General features: G+C 37.8%; 1 protein-coding gene across 2 annotated transcripts; it reads right to left on the bottom strand.

Annotated features, from left to right (window-relative positions):
* Positions 1-3,474: 3,474 nt before the first annotated feature.
* LOC124409431 (sterol regulatory element-binding protein cleavage-activating protein) lies at positions 3,475-11,539 on the bottom strand. 2 transcript variants are annotated; one of them, XM_046887032.1, is made up of 13 exons: positions 11,240-11,534; positions 10,178-10,399; positions 9,696-9,929; positions 9,431-9,611; positions 9,086-9,231; positions 7,892-8,990; positions 7,530-7,803; positions 5,910-6,949; positions 5,650-5,809; positions 5,383-5,566; positions 5,061-5,200; positions 4,688-4,899; positions 3,475-4,592 (listed from the first exon to the last, which is right to left on the bottom strand). In XM_046887032.1, the coding sequence occupies exons 2-13, from the start codon at positions 10,291-10,293 to the stop codon at positions 4,413-4,415; spliced, it is 3,966 nt and encodes a 1,321-aa protein (XP_046742988.1). In that variant the 5' UTR covers positions 10,294-10,399; positions 11,240-11,534; the 3' UTR covers positions 3,475-4,412. The 2 variants fall into 2 exon arrangements, with proteins under 2 accessions (XP_046742988.1, XP_046742989.1); XM_046887033.1 differs by lacking the exon at positions 3,475-4,592 and having other exon boundaries at positions 4,687-4,823; positions 11,240-11,539.
* Positions 11,540-13,667: the final 2,128 nt, after the last annotated feature.

The raw sequence follows: 13,667 nt of genomic DNA, 5'->3' as shown, positions 1-13,667 counted from the left end.
TGCTGCTAAGAAACGTTAAAGCTAGTCTGTGTCTACATGCTTGTGACTCACGATCAGTTACCGTTTACTTTATGCATTTCGGTTCGTTTTTGGGTCACTCACATACCTACGTGATCTCTGTAAATAATTCGTATCGTACGGAATAATTGTAAAATATTTTATTTTATATCAATGAATAAGAATCTATTATAAGGTGCTATTGTTTACACCTTTTAATTAACCTTGAAGCCCGTCCTTATGCGAAAAAGATCGTTGGACATACTTGATACTCTTAATCAGCGAGGACCGTGAAAATGACTTGTACAGACAGTCGAATGAAGAAAAATAAGTGTGTATTATATACGTAGAGAGCAGTACTTGCAGTAAGAAAATAATTTTACAATTTTTTATTCCATTTATAGAAAGTGTATTTGCAAGCCGAAGAGAAAAGTATTTACCTATTTATATATACACACGTGGTCTGCATGAACTTTGTGTTGGCGATCGAGAAAATATTGCGATAATCCAGCCTCACCGAAGAAAACAAAAACTTTCATTCAAGAACGAATACAGAATTTCTCAATTGAAATGTATTCATTTGTTCTGTATGATTGTTTATTAATAATTGAAACGCTTATCTGAGCACGCGACTAAAACTGACCTTAATTGTTTGCGCTAAACGATGATGATTTTTAATGAGTTATTAATTAATTTACTTGGCAATACGACTCGGAACGCACTCGTTAAATTGATTCGACTCAGCAACTTTGATACGATTGAATTATACACTGAGGTCAACTCGAATTGCTGCAGAATGCATGCAGCGATACAATTCAATTAATTGCACGATGCATGAACCGATAACATTAATCAATGCTCCAAAGTCAAGACGGCACATCCTCGAATTCGTGTCGACGTGATCTACGCATTATCTTGTACGATAAACGTTGTATAGATCGTTGCTCCAAAATAATTACCGTTGTACGCGTATAAATTGCGAGATTTAAGTTGTCAACGTTATCGTGACGAAACATTGGGGAAAAAATTACTGTTTTCTTATTTTTACAATGATTTTGAAGGAACGAAGATTTCATTGCACTTTTCATATTGTATGTATATATATTTTCAACATGGTTGTATAAATTGGTAACGTTATTATCTTTGCCTCTGCCTTCAATTTCACATTCGAGTCATTATCGGTAGTGAAGATTAAATGCAATATGAATTATAAAAAGCGAGCGAGACGTACGCCAAGTGGGCATGGTATTAATATTAATATACTTTTTTTTCATCTACTTCAAACTTTATGGAATATCAGTTATGCTCCGAATTGGTCCCGAGGCAGGTAGGTGATTCGAACAAGGATATGATGGAGGCGAATTACAGGATTAATAGGTATTGATCACGATAATTTATCAATAATCGACTAAGCTGATTGAAAACGTGTTTATATACTATTCAAATAAACTATATGTAATATACATATATATGATATATAGTACAATTTATAAAAATTACGCGCGTTTTTATTAACTTTCGATATTAATGAGCCCTAAATATTAGAAACGCATTTCATTTTATACATTCAGGTTGCACGATTCATTAGAGTGAACGAATTTCACGCAAATGTAATATACTTTGGTTCATTGTCAGACCATCGATGATCGATTAGTCAATCATGGAAAACTTTGACATGTCATTTTAAAATTACATAATTTTACAATCTGGCTTCTGTTTATTTCCATACATATATTGATTCACTAGATAAAAAAAAAATTGCATAATTTAATTATCATTTCTACTATGTTCACAATAAGTACTACTACTATTATTATTATCATAATATTGATTCGGTCTAATGCTACACGTGCCGAGATCTAACTTTGTTTATTTTGTTTTTGTTAATTTCATTGAAAAATAAAATAATATAAATAAACTTCTACGTAAAACAACATTGTCATAATTCACGAAAATTGTTCAGGACATTTGTAATTTAATATACGTACATCTTTACACCAATGTTAAAAACAATTGAGAAATCTCGACATACAAGTAAATATCTTTAATTAATAAATAAATTATAGGTATACTTGGCATTTTGTCATTACATATGCCAATGAAAGAATTACAGCTTTATCGATTATAATGTGTATTAAGCCCAGATTTGATCAATAAGTTAATTTAATTTCAAAATTATCATATTAATGTCTCGAGTTTTGTTTTTATCGAATTCCCTTCTGTATTGTGTAAAATTCTCGACGCCTATATTCTTAGCTTTCTTAATGATTCCTTTATGATGTTTTTATGGCACGATTACGAAAAAGTCGCCTTTCACACCTGTCTTCGATCTTGAAAGTTACACTTCCTATGGCTCAATACGTACATAATTGTAGAAACATGTTTAAAATATTTTTTCATTTCATGGAAAATATTTGAAAAAAAAACAAACACAGTCGTTACTCATACTTAGATCTCTATATAAATATACAGTCGACACGTTAAGACTCAAGGCTTTTGTGACTCTGTGTCTAAGATGCGAGTAACTGGAAAAATACCCCAGGCGTTTGTCTACCCTTAGAGGTTTTTTATGAAAAAAATGAGTGAGGTTCACCTCGAGTACTTTCCTTGTGAACTGACAATAATTTTAATTTTTATCTCTATTCAGGGCCACGTGAATTTTTAAAGGCCAAGATTCCGAGGTGGATCATATCAGAGATCAAAGTATGGTTGCCATCTTACATTTAGAATTTCAAGCATACAGGTCACCCCCGACTCACCACTTATACAGTCATTCTATTGCGTCAAAAGCTAGAAAAATATCGGTAGACCCTATTTTTTAAATCTCGTTTCCAATGTTCCAACTCGTCAAGTAGTATAGGTTTCGGAATGAACTCCACGACTGCTTGAATAGGTTTTTTTTATAAACAAATTTACATTTCATTTTTGTTCCTTCAATTCTCTGTGTACCGAATTTTTCTACAAAAAAAAAATTAACCACATGATATGGAAACTTTTTCGTCTTCAATTTCACAACTTATAATACAAATCCATTCATGTTTGCTTCAATTTGTACCAATACAAAACGCACATGAGACATGATAGGCAGCGAAGACCACAACATTGAATACAGCATAATCGAAGGCACTCATGTAGGTATGCTTGTTATTATATTAATTATCGAAGTAGAGAACAGGACTGGACACTCGTTAATGGCCGTCGTAAAAACCGAATATTTATACTAGGATACTTCAACATTAACATATTTTAACATTCCTTGATTAAGGTCATTGAGAGAACCTTGACAACGTTTAATTTAACATTAACGAAATACCATCCAAATTCCTCCACAAGGACCCGAGGCATTATTTACTTTCAAAATTTGAAACAATTAGGTATTTACTTGACTATGTCAACAACAAACTTATTATAGTTTGTTATGGATGAAATCAAACGACGCTGAAAATATCATTGATCTGTAAAAATATGTTTTTTTTCCTTTCATTCTCAATTTTTTTCCCCTTCTCGCACTCTCTTCCTCTCTCTCTCCCTCTCTTTCTGTTATGAAACAGCACCGGTTTGGCAAATGCAACATACAATATCATGTATATATTAAATTGTTAATTTGTTATTATTTCTAGTTGTACATAAATATATATGATATAACTATATGTGTAAATGTATACATGTATATATCTAGTTTCACTTACTAAAATCAACTACGTAAAACTTTATAAATATACGCACGAATATACCTAAATCGATGTGGTACCGGATACGTAGTGTTACGAACGAATAAAGATTGCGTGAAGAAAAAAAAAAAAAAAAGAAAAAATTTTTCTACTTTAATGCACTTACGACCGAATAGAGATTAGAGAATAAGGAACAAAGATCGCCGATTTCAATTGGTACAACCTGGATCAGTCTTAGTTTTTAGCAGTAATCCAAACGAAAATAATAAGAAATCAACTGCTCAATCCGAATTTATCTACTGCATTTTATTTTTATTTTTATTTTTTTATCTTTTAAAGGACAAATACGTCTTGCAACGCTTTGGGAGGAAATGGAGAAAATATTAACATTAAAAATTACTGTTACCTACCGAGACGCAAAAATTCTTTACACAATCTTTTTGTAATCAAATTTAACAAATGCCAGTCAAGAATCCGTTTTAACAGCAATATAGCCGACAGAAAAAGTTAGACTTTTGAAAATCATAAAACCACCGACTGATTTTATATCTTACTTTGAATGAAGACATTAAGTTCTGTTCTCCTTCGTGTTTTTATGTAAAAATGTTTAAATATTGTCCTTCATAAATTCGGGGAAACATGCAACGACACCACGTCCGTTATTGTCGAAGGAAACGCTTTGTAATATACATCGTTGAAAAAAAAATTAATTAATCACTATGTACAGACCGCGTCGTACCTATCTTAGTCTACCTTATCGTATACCAATGGAAACCTGACTATCCTTAACTGTCGGCTAAAGTCGCAAACCACACTGTCTCTCAGAGCCAGCATTTGTTTTACAAAGATGCAACTGTCTTTGTGACCCAGTCTCACTTCTCGTACGGCTTCTCCAGTCCTCACGTCCCAAACGACCAAACATCCCTGAAAGAGAATATTGTAAGACATATTTTCATCATTTCATTCATCCAAACTCATCTCAGACAGAGTTACAGCAAAGTTGTCGACGCTGCAGGTACCTGGTTACTTGTGATGAGCAAGTGATGGGTCAGCATCACTAATTGGGGACTGTAGGCAGCCCTATGAGCCGGAAGAGCGTGCAACAAGTGCCCTTGGAATCTCTCCCAAACACACAGCCTCTCGTCGGTCCCTATACTAATTACATACGAAGCGGAGCACGTTATCGCTGCGACGGCCCCATCGTGAGCCTGCGTGCTGTACATACACGCGCCTGCAAAGAATTGAATAGACTTTGAGCCTGAGCATGGGTTCAAAATTGGAGCGTCACGTGTTGCTTGGGAAGTGAAATTGAGTAATTACTGTTCGGTTTTAAATAGCAAAGAAGTATTTATAAGTAGTAAATCCTTACTTATGTTTGGATCAACTTCTTACCTGTCAGCAAGTCCCAGACGCACAACAACCCATCCTGAGATCCGCTTCCAGAGGTCATTGGACTGACCCTGTCAATGAAGAGGCACGATATTGGCCCGCAATGACCGTGTAGAGTGTACAAGGGTAATTGATCTTCTAACCTGGACGAAATTGAACGAATATTGTCACAGGGATATTTAAAGGAAGAATGAAAATCCTAAAATAATTTCGAACTTGGTCAAACTCTCCAAGAGGGTCTAAAAAAATGTTCAAAAATGATTGGCTACCACTTCTGAGTGAGCATGGTATGTGGCATGGACTGATATGTCAAAGCATTACGAACCTATATACTTTAAGCGTATGGTCCTGACTACCGGTAAGAACTCTACCGCCTTCACTATCCAGAACTGTAATAGGCTGTTGGTGCGCTCTATGAGAGCCGATTTTCATACAGCGCAGATTATCTTCTGTGGGGATGAAATTATCGATATCCATAGGCGATCCTGCGCTACGTGTTCTAATGTGCGCTGTGAAGAAAATAAACATAGATTAGAATATTTTATTCAGGTTAATGGCGAAGATGAGGAGAAAATATGAAAAATTTACTTACTTCTTCTGTACGAAGTTGTACACCAGTCCATGTGCTGTCCTCTGTTGTATATTTCAAGTTGTAAAAAATCTAAAGATCCGTTTAACTTTGCTGCTACTACCCTGTTGCCGATAAACTTAATTGCAGATATTCCAAGTCCTGATCCGTCGTCAAATATACACTGTAAAAAATGTTCATTGGATTAATAACAGTTTGTAATACAGATAAACTATAATCGGTGCGACTAGCTAATGGAAATCATATCACACAGCCATGTATACCTTGAGCAAACCAGTAGTTCCTTCCCAAAACTCCAAATTTCCATTGGCACAACCCACTACAATCAGGTTTTCTTGATAATCGATACACCAAATTGGCGACACGTTTTGGTATGTAATTTGTACAGTTTTGTCTGTACCCAATGAATTGACGCTACTAATCGATTCGGTATTGTTCAATCGATTGGTGGATAAAGTAAGGCGATCTGAAACTTCGGACTTCTGAATTTCGTCAACTGATTTCCTGTGCTCCTCGAACAGTTGTTTATATTGATCGCCAAAGTCGAAACCTTGTTCGTAATTCTTTTGAACAGGGGAATATTTCATGGCAGAGAAGTTGGTGTTTATGGTCGACCTTAAATCCGGGAAGTCAAAGCTGCAGTCGATACTTCTTCGCATAAGCTCGTTCTGCTTTTCTGGACTATATTCGTTTATTTGATAATCGTAGTCCAGCGAAGAGCCAGGGGAATGCCTGATGTCGTACGACATGCACTCGTTCCTTTTTCTCACCTGAGCGCCGCTCAAGTTTGAGTAAAGTCCGTACGAATTGGCAGTTTCCATCTCACCCCTGGAAGGAGGGGAACCGCTTTCGTAATCTGACATCAACTCCTCAGAGTCTGGAATCGTCTGATTCAAATCTTTCGTGGAGTTACCAAAAAATTGCTTTCTGTCTATGTGAGCCAATTGTTCTCCAGATATCGAATCCCAAACTCTGATATGCCCAGCCAAGCATACGCTGGCTATCGTGTTTCCATCTGTTGCTATACATTCGACTTCTTGGGTGTGACCTTCCAGTACCAAAGGGACGGCTTCCATTACGAGTTGAGTCACGGAATCGTTTGATTTCTCTTGCTGGTGCCAACTAGCCCTCCACTCTGCATAGTTCCTGCTACAGATACAGCGATAGAGAACTACCATTGTATAAGCGACGACTATTACGCTGATCAGGCATAGCAAAGCCGCCAAAAATATTTCCATTGGACTGGACGGCACGAAAGGAGCATTAAAGCCTCGTCCTTCAGATCTGGTTGGTACTTCCATGTCTGCGATAATCAAATTTTAATTAGTAAATTATGGAAGTTGGAGTAATCGGGAATTAGGCAAAACAAAAAAAATTTGAAGGCCAATAAGTACGAGCGATGATTGCCACTTCGAAGATAATTCCAAAAAACATTTTTGCTAAGGTCATAGGCCGTATGATAAGTTAATAACACTATGTTAACGAGCGTATTCTTATCAAAATCAATTTTATTTGGCATTGGAATCTTCGTCCGAAGCATTAGTGATTGTAAAGGCTAGACTAAATATTGAGATAAGTTCTATGAATGATTAGATTCTGTAATATAATGATAAATTAAAATATTGGAGTACCAATAAACATTGTCTAAGACTTGTCTAGAATAAAATTACAGGCTATGATGTGTAGACATGATTAACTATAAAATTCATTGAAGCGTAAAACAAGAATTTCAGTCAAAACGGTATAAGCCTAATCTTTATCTAAATCAATTGGCAGATATAACACATCACGAAAGTTTTGCCAATTGGAGTGATACTGCGACAAAAATAATTAAACAAGTAATTGGGGAATTCAATTTAGAATATTCGATAGAAACTGCTCACCTGAAAAATCCAAAGGATCAAGAGCAGCTGTCGCGAGGCTCTGCCATTGGAACTGCTGTATGTCGTTTGGATTGCTTATTTGCCTAGCCAGCTGAGGGTTTACAGCATGAGCCAGCTTGATAGTGGGAAGTATTGTTATTTGTTCACCAGCCAGCGATATGTTGTACAACGAATGGATCGAAGACCAGTGGTACAACGACAAACGATTCCAGGGTGGAAAATCAACAGGGCATAACTTGTTGAGCTCTTCAGTAATATTGTTTGATAACGGATTCTAAGGAAAATGAAATGACTCTTAGTGGCGAATTATTATATAAAAAAATTTCACCGCTTGGACATATTTTGTCAATTAATTTATTTACCTGATCGTTCAAATGGTTCGGCGGCAGTGTAGAAGACGAGGTGAGTACAGGTTTCACAGTGTTGAATTCGATGTAATTGTTCACCGTCTGTGGCCTGTCTAGCGTATATCCATCGATGTCGGCTTCGTGTTTTGACGGATCGCTCAATCTAATCAGGTGTTCGATGATACCAGAGTTGTATATGATCATGCTGATCCAAACTACCATCCAAACCATGAATGCTCTTTGAAAAATCCTTGTTCTTGCCCAAAAATGAACAAGCCTCAAACGTTTCGGTATCTTTGCAAGTGTGGCAGTATTTTGATTGTTGGGGGCAACGACGTTAGTCGGACCGTTGCTGGCCAGGCCATTCAATCTTGGATGTGATTTGGAACGAAACATGTTGCCTTTTTTGTTTTGAAATGTTGTGAACTGTTGTCTACGCATCGACGGACCATTTGGTAAATGAAACCTTGACGTGTCGTTTGACAGCTCGGTTCTTCTGATGTCTATTGCGAGAATGGTGGAAAAAAATACCATCTGAAGGAAGAAATCGTTGAGTAATCCGACAATGGCGAAAATACAGAATTCTTGAATGGCCGGAACAAACGTGAATAACCCAATGGTCAAGATAGTGACCTCGGTTAATAGATTCTTAGTTATTGACCAGCCTTCCTTCGACAAGCCTTGAGCAACGCGGATTTTCACGTCTAGATGTGCCGGTGTACTAACGACGCTCTTTGTCAGGACGAGTACATTCTCTAGCCCAACGATCAGAACTAAGTATGGAAAGATTTCTTTTCCACTCAGGCTCAGAGTCAGTCCAAAAAAGAAACACAATCCAACGCTCATTGATAGGGAAGCAGCAACGGTAATAGTTGCACTGAATGCCATTCCAATTTTCGACTTAATCAGCTCGATTTTACGAACCGAAAAATAAACGTACAAAAATAAGGAAAAAAATGTCATGACAAGCGGAAAGAAATCGCAGTAATTGAATTCACCAGGGTAAAATATGTGCAACGTCTCGTCAACTGGTAGCGTATACGATGAATTTTTATCTGGCGACTGATGAAGAGGATAGTACGTTGTGAGTCGATGTTTCAATCCTTTTATGAATCTGTAAATTGCCAGTTGTCAACTATTAGTTTAAATCGCAAGCTCAACTCAAACGCTGGATACCAAATGTTTCAAATAATCAACTCCATTACTTACCGAGGATCGTGTTCTTTGAGAACAATTGTCACGGCGTATTGAATTACTCGTTGCCTTACGCGAATAGGATAACGTTTTATACCCGTCTCTTTCAGGCTCATGCCAAACATTATTTCCGCGAGGCTGACCTTGCTCTTTTGCAGATTCTACACAAACATTAAAGAATTATACTTCAAGCATCAATCATTTCAAGCTATAGACTGCAGCAGTATTGTTAGGATATCGGTAAAGATTTGTAAACTTTTCAGAAGTTTCTAAACTCTCGACCTTGTTGGAAAGTGAAGTTCATTCGCTGATATAACATTTATGAACGAGAAAAAGATTCAGTTTTTGATAGTTAGTTACCTGATACGAGTAAATAGTGTTGATAAGATTGGTGTCCTGATTGAAGAGCTCCAAACTTTGCTGCCATAGATTTGCCGGCGACAAAACAAGGCAGTTGTATTCCGGTAGAACATCTGGCTTTTTGGCATTTCTTCGTTTCACAGCCTCGACATGGAGGCAAACCTGACCAAGTGTCTTCAGCCTGAAATCATGAATGCGCATTGAAAGTTGGACAACCAATCCTTTGGGTAGGAAGAATAATTCACTGATAAGGTTGCATCGTTACGTTTCTGGGTCCTGGTAGTTTCGGATGATCTCCAATAAATTGAATATTTCATAAAGTGGTCCTCTGAATGCATCCGTCAAGCTAAGGTCTTCGGTCCATGGGACAACTCCCACTCTCAACGTTACTTGCTGCACGTATAACGCAGGGGTTTCCGAACCATTAACAGGCACTTCTGTTTGGTTTATTATTGTTCGAGGAGCATTTCCTGGCATAGGAAGATTCACTAGAGGATAGCTATAAGAAAATTACATAAATATCAATCACAGTAATGATTTGGTACAAGCAATTGATCATAAATTATTATACACGAGATACGTTTGTTATAAATCAGTTTCTTGATATGCAGTATTTCCAAACATTCAGATATGGTCATCGAAATAAACATTTTTCTGCCCTGAATGCTTGGACTAATCTTTCAACAAACTGTTAATGACATTACGTTACCGATAAGATATACGACGGTGATAAAAATAATGACTAACCAGCATAGCAAAACGACAGATATTGCCAATGAAATTACGGCAACGGGATGCGATGAACAAAATAGGCCATGGGCATAGTAAAGCCCTGCCACTCTGTCCGGCAGGCTGCGGGACATTTCACATTAAAGCCACGTTGCCAACATATCCTGGGCAGAAACAAATTTCCAGTGTCACTTCAATGCTGATAACATATAGGCTTGGATTTAGTGACTTATTGAATATCTGTAATAAAAAAACTACTCGACTTAGCGATAATTTAAAATTGGAAGAAACGAAGAAGGCAAGACTCCAATTCAATCGTCTTACTTTGAATAATCGGATGAATGTCAGTTGAATTAGTGTACTTCAAGATGATATGTTTTGCTTATAAAATACTTTAACTTATATTGATAAAATATATTAAATTTTGAGAGGAGCGTTGCAGCTGATGCTTTGTTTTTTCTTCTTAATTGTGTTTCGATAGAGTGCTAAACACAGTTATGAGATTCTGAGGAACTTGCGGGGCGCAGAGGGTTAGAGAATTGCGTGCTGGTTTGAAACACGCATGCAATAGTTCAAATTCAGGGATATTATACTTGGATCACAGCTCAATTTTGGAATTTAAGTGACTTTAGCAAGAGTATTTTATATATTGAAGCGTGAATTGAAAATCGACTTTTTCCAAAGCCTCTAAAAGTGAAACGTAATAAATATAAATATTAACAAAGATAGAAAACTACAGCGGTTTAATCGATCACACAGCAGAGAACACCGTTTCAACTTGTAGATATTTTTGGAGCTTTTAGCTGAATCTGGGGAACATGTCCTCGACGTACTGCATTCCGGTTAGTGAAGTATTATCTAGAAGCGATTAAAGTAGTCAGGCTTGGTTGTAATCCGTTGGAATTTCGATTTCGTGTAAAACGGAAATATGACGCAATTACATTTGGCCCCGGTGTTCAAAAACGAAATAACGTTGTATTATATACATGTGGAGTGAATCTTAGTCGCTGGGAGCGCGGATAGCTTAGCGACGATAATATTAAATGCGGAGTGAGAATCGGAGGGTTGAAATGTACTCACAGGCGTTAAAAATACCCCTCGACGACTCGGCGACAGCAATACCTATTCTCCAAACTTTTCTGGCAGAGAGAGAGAGAGAGAGAGAGACGTGGTTTTCCGCTTTGAGGTTATGTTCGCAGTGCGGTTATGTTGTGTTATGTTACTAGGTATGCTCGGCGTGCGGTAGGCAGCAAACCGTCCACCGCAAGACTGCGCAACATAAAACGCCCACTATAATAAATTATTTGATAAAATAACCCGCGTGTTCAATTTCCATTCGTAGTAATCCGCACTCTGTCCAAAAATCGAAGACGTCATATTCAATTCGGCAAAACGCAGCTACGACGACGCGACGTTCGTGTCACAAGATTGAAGATGCCCAATTATGTATGTTACTGCGTGTCTGCCCACCCGAATCGGCTCGCTTCAAAGTGCACCGCACAACCAATAAGTCAAGATTCAATGTGAAACAGTGAAACTTCACCAGGGCGAGACACTCACACTAGAGTACAGACACTCGTGCATGCGTAGATCGCGTAGCAGAATACACACGCATACGCATACGTACGTTGTGCATGCACCTGTGTCATACCTACGAGCATACAACTCACCGACAGTCATTTATTTTTAAACCATTTATTAGGCACGAGGAGCCGGATTTCGTCGTGACGAGCACCGTCCGCGCCCAAAGACCGTTAACTTGTCTATAACTCGTCTATGTGGGTATATTCACCGCGTGTAAAGTGCGGAAATATCGAAGAGAAAATCATCGGAGGACGATCTCTTGTCTAGCGGTGACAGACAAATTCGATCGAGTCACTCCTCGTCGCACGCACGCACGTCACGTCACGGTCATGACCGCGTAAATACAGGCGCACGCAACACGCAACAGGCAATCCAACACACGCGTAGACGGTGGAACCTCGATGTGCCCTGAGGATCGGTCGAGGCATGAAAGGCGACTGCACGTTAGTCGTCAACGTCAACGAGCGAATGATAAGATTGGGTAATTATGCGAGCAACTAGCGGGCGCGAAGCGGTACACAAATGCCTGGGATCTCGAGTTTTGCCGATGAATTAGTCGTCGCTGCTAAGCTGCTCCGACAAACCCAACTGACGATTTCTTAACACGCGCGTATTGCCGCCTGTCGCCTTTCACGCTCTCTGCGCCTATTGACGAGAAAATGCGTGTGTGTGCTGCTTGCTTCTGACGTACATTATTTTAATTATGCGTTGTATAGTTATCGATACGCGACCTGCAGCGGTCAAATCTACGTCACGCACATCGATACAGTTGCATACGTACACGTTCGCACACACGGTGCAAGGCAGAATTAGCATACATGCATGCATTCGTACATCGTTATGTTGATGGAATGGGAGCGTTCATGCTCAGTGTGTATTATTATTCATCGCGTAAAAGAGAAAAGAATTCACCGTAGAATGATTAATTTAATCGAGCATGGATCACGCTAGGAGGGGGGGTATGATTTTGGTGATCAATATCAGGGGCTAGGTCAGGCTGCTCGCTTTCATTGATAAAATTTCAATGGTATAATTAGTTCTGCTGTTTTGCCGACTGCCTGCAGGTTCCATTTGTTTGAAAGGTCGTAAATTTATATCCTCTTAGCGCGAAAGATGCGGGAAATAAATTAAACATATATTTGTATTGGTAGGACTGAAATTATGACGTGCATTAAAGACAAGTTTGTCCTCGTGCCTAATTTATAGCTTATTTTCACGGAAAACGGAAATCTCTAAATTTAAATTAGTTAACATTCACTGATTACCAGTTATACGTATACCACTGGACAAAAATTACACTGATTTTTATACATTGCGTACATAAACTGATTTTATTCAATGGTATATACTCATAACTGCGGCCCGGATAAACGTGTGTGTAAAAATTATAAAATATGTTTCGACAATGTAGACTTGAAAAATTGAAGTATGGAAAAAACGTGAAAAATGGAAACTGCTTTTTCTGACTTCAAACACCATACTTTACGTAGAAAAGCAAGTAAGGAATGAAAACCATTTCAATAAAAAATGTGTATTTACATCTTAACATGGGCCCTGCAGTTATAACTGTTTCATATTCAGAGAAAAGCCGAGAAACGGTGAAATACTTCTGCTGTACTTTAAATTTGGAATCACGACGTCTTCTTGCCTCTCGTCTCGTGCGGGATTCAAGATAATTATAGGTATACAGATGAAAATCCTTGTGAATATAGATCTATGTCTGATCTATACGTAAAAAAAAAAACAAAGAAGCAAAATATGTTCATGTTAGGTCTATGTGGTCATGTATCACCTCCATTTTTATAATCTCTTCCATTGGCACCGTACCATATCATTATTGATTTCGGCATAATGTATCAACTATGTTTGTAACATCGTGAAGTCGTAAAATCTAATAAGTATATTGATTTGATCTTCCGAATTG

The sequence above is a fragment of the Diprion similis genome, chromosome 8 (genome assembly GCF_021155765.1).
Source record: "Diprion similis isolate iyDipSimi1 chromosome 8, iyDipSimi1.1, whole genome shotgun sequence".
NCBI lineage: Eukaryota > Metazoa > Arthropoda > Insecta > Hymenoptera > Diprionidae > Diprion > Diprion similis.
This window is presented reverse-complemented; position numbering and strand designations above follow the sequence as displayed.

What these genes read in the sequence shown, in the direction of transcription:
- LOC124409431 (XM_046887032.1), bottom strand. Translation starts at nt 10,293, where the DNA reads ATGTCCCGCAGCCTGCCGGACAGAGTGGCAGGGCTTTACTATGCCCAT. An exon ending in ACACTATTTACTCGTATCAG is followed by an intron (nt 9,232 to 9,430) that starts GTAACTAACTAT and finishes ATGTTTGTGTAG; the next exon opens with AATCTGCAAAAGAGCAAGGT. An exon ending in CATACGCTTAAAGTATATAG is followed by an intron (nt 5,201 to 5,382) that starts GTTCGTAATGCT and finishes AATTTCGTCCAG; the next exon opens with GTTAGAAGATCAATTACCCT.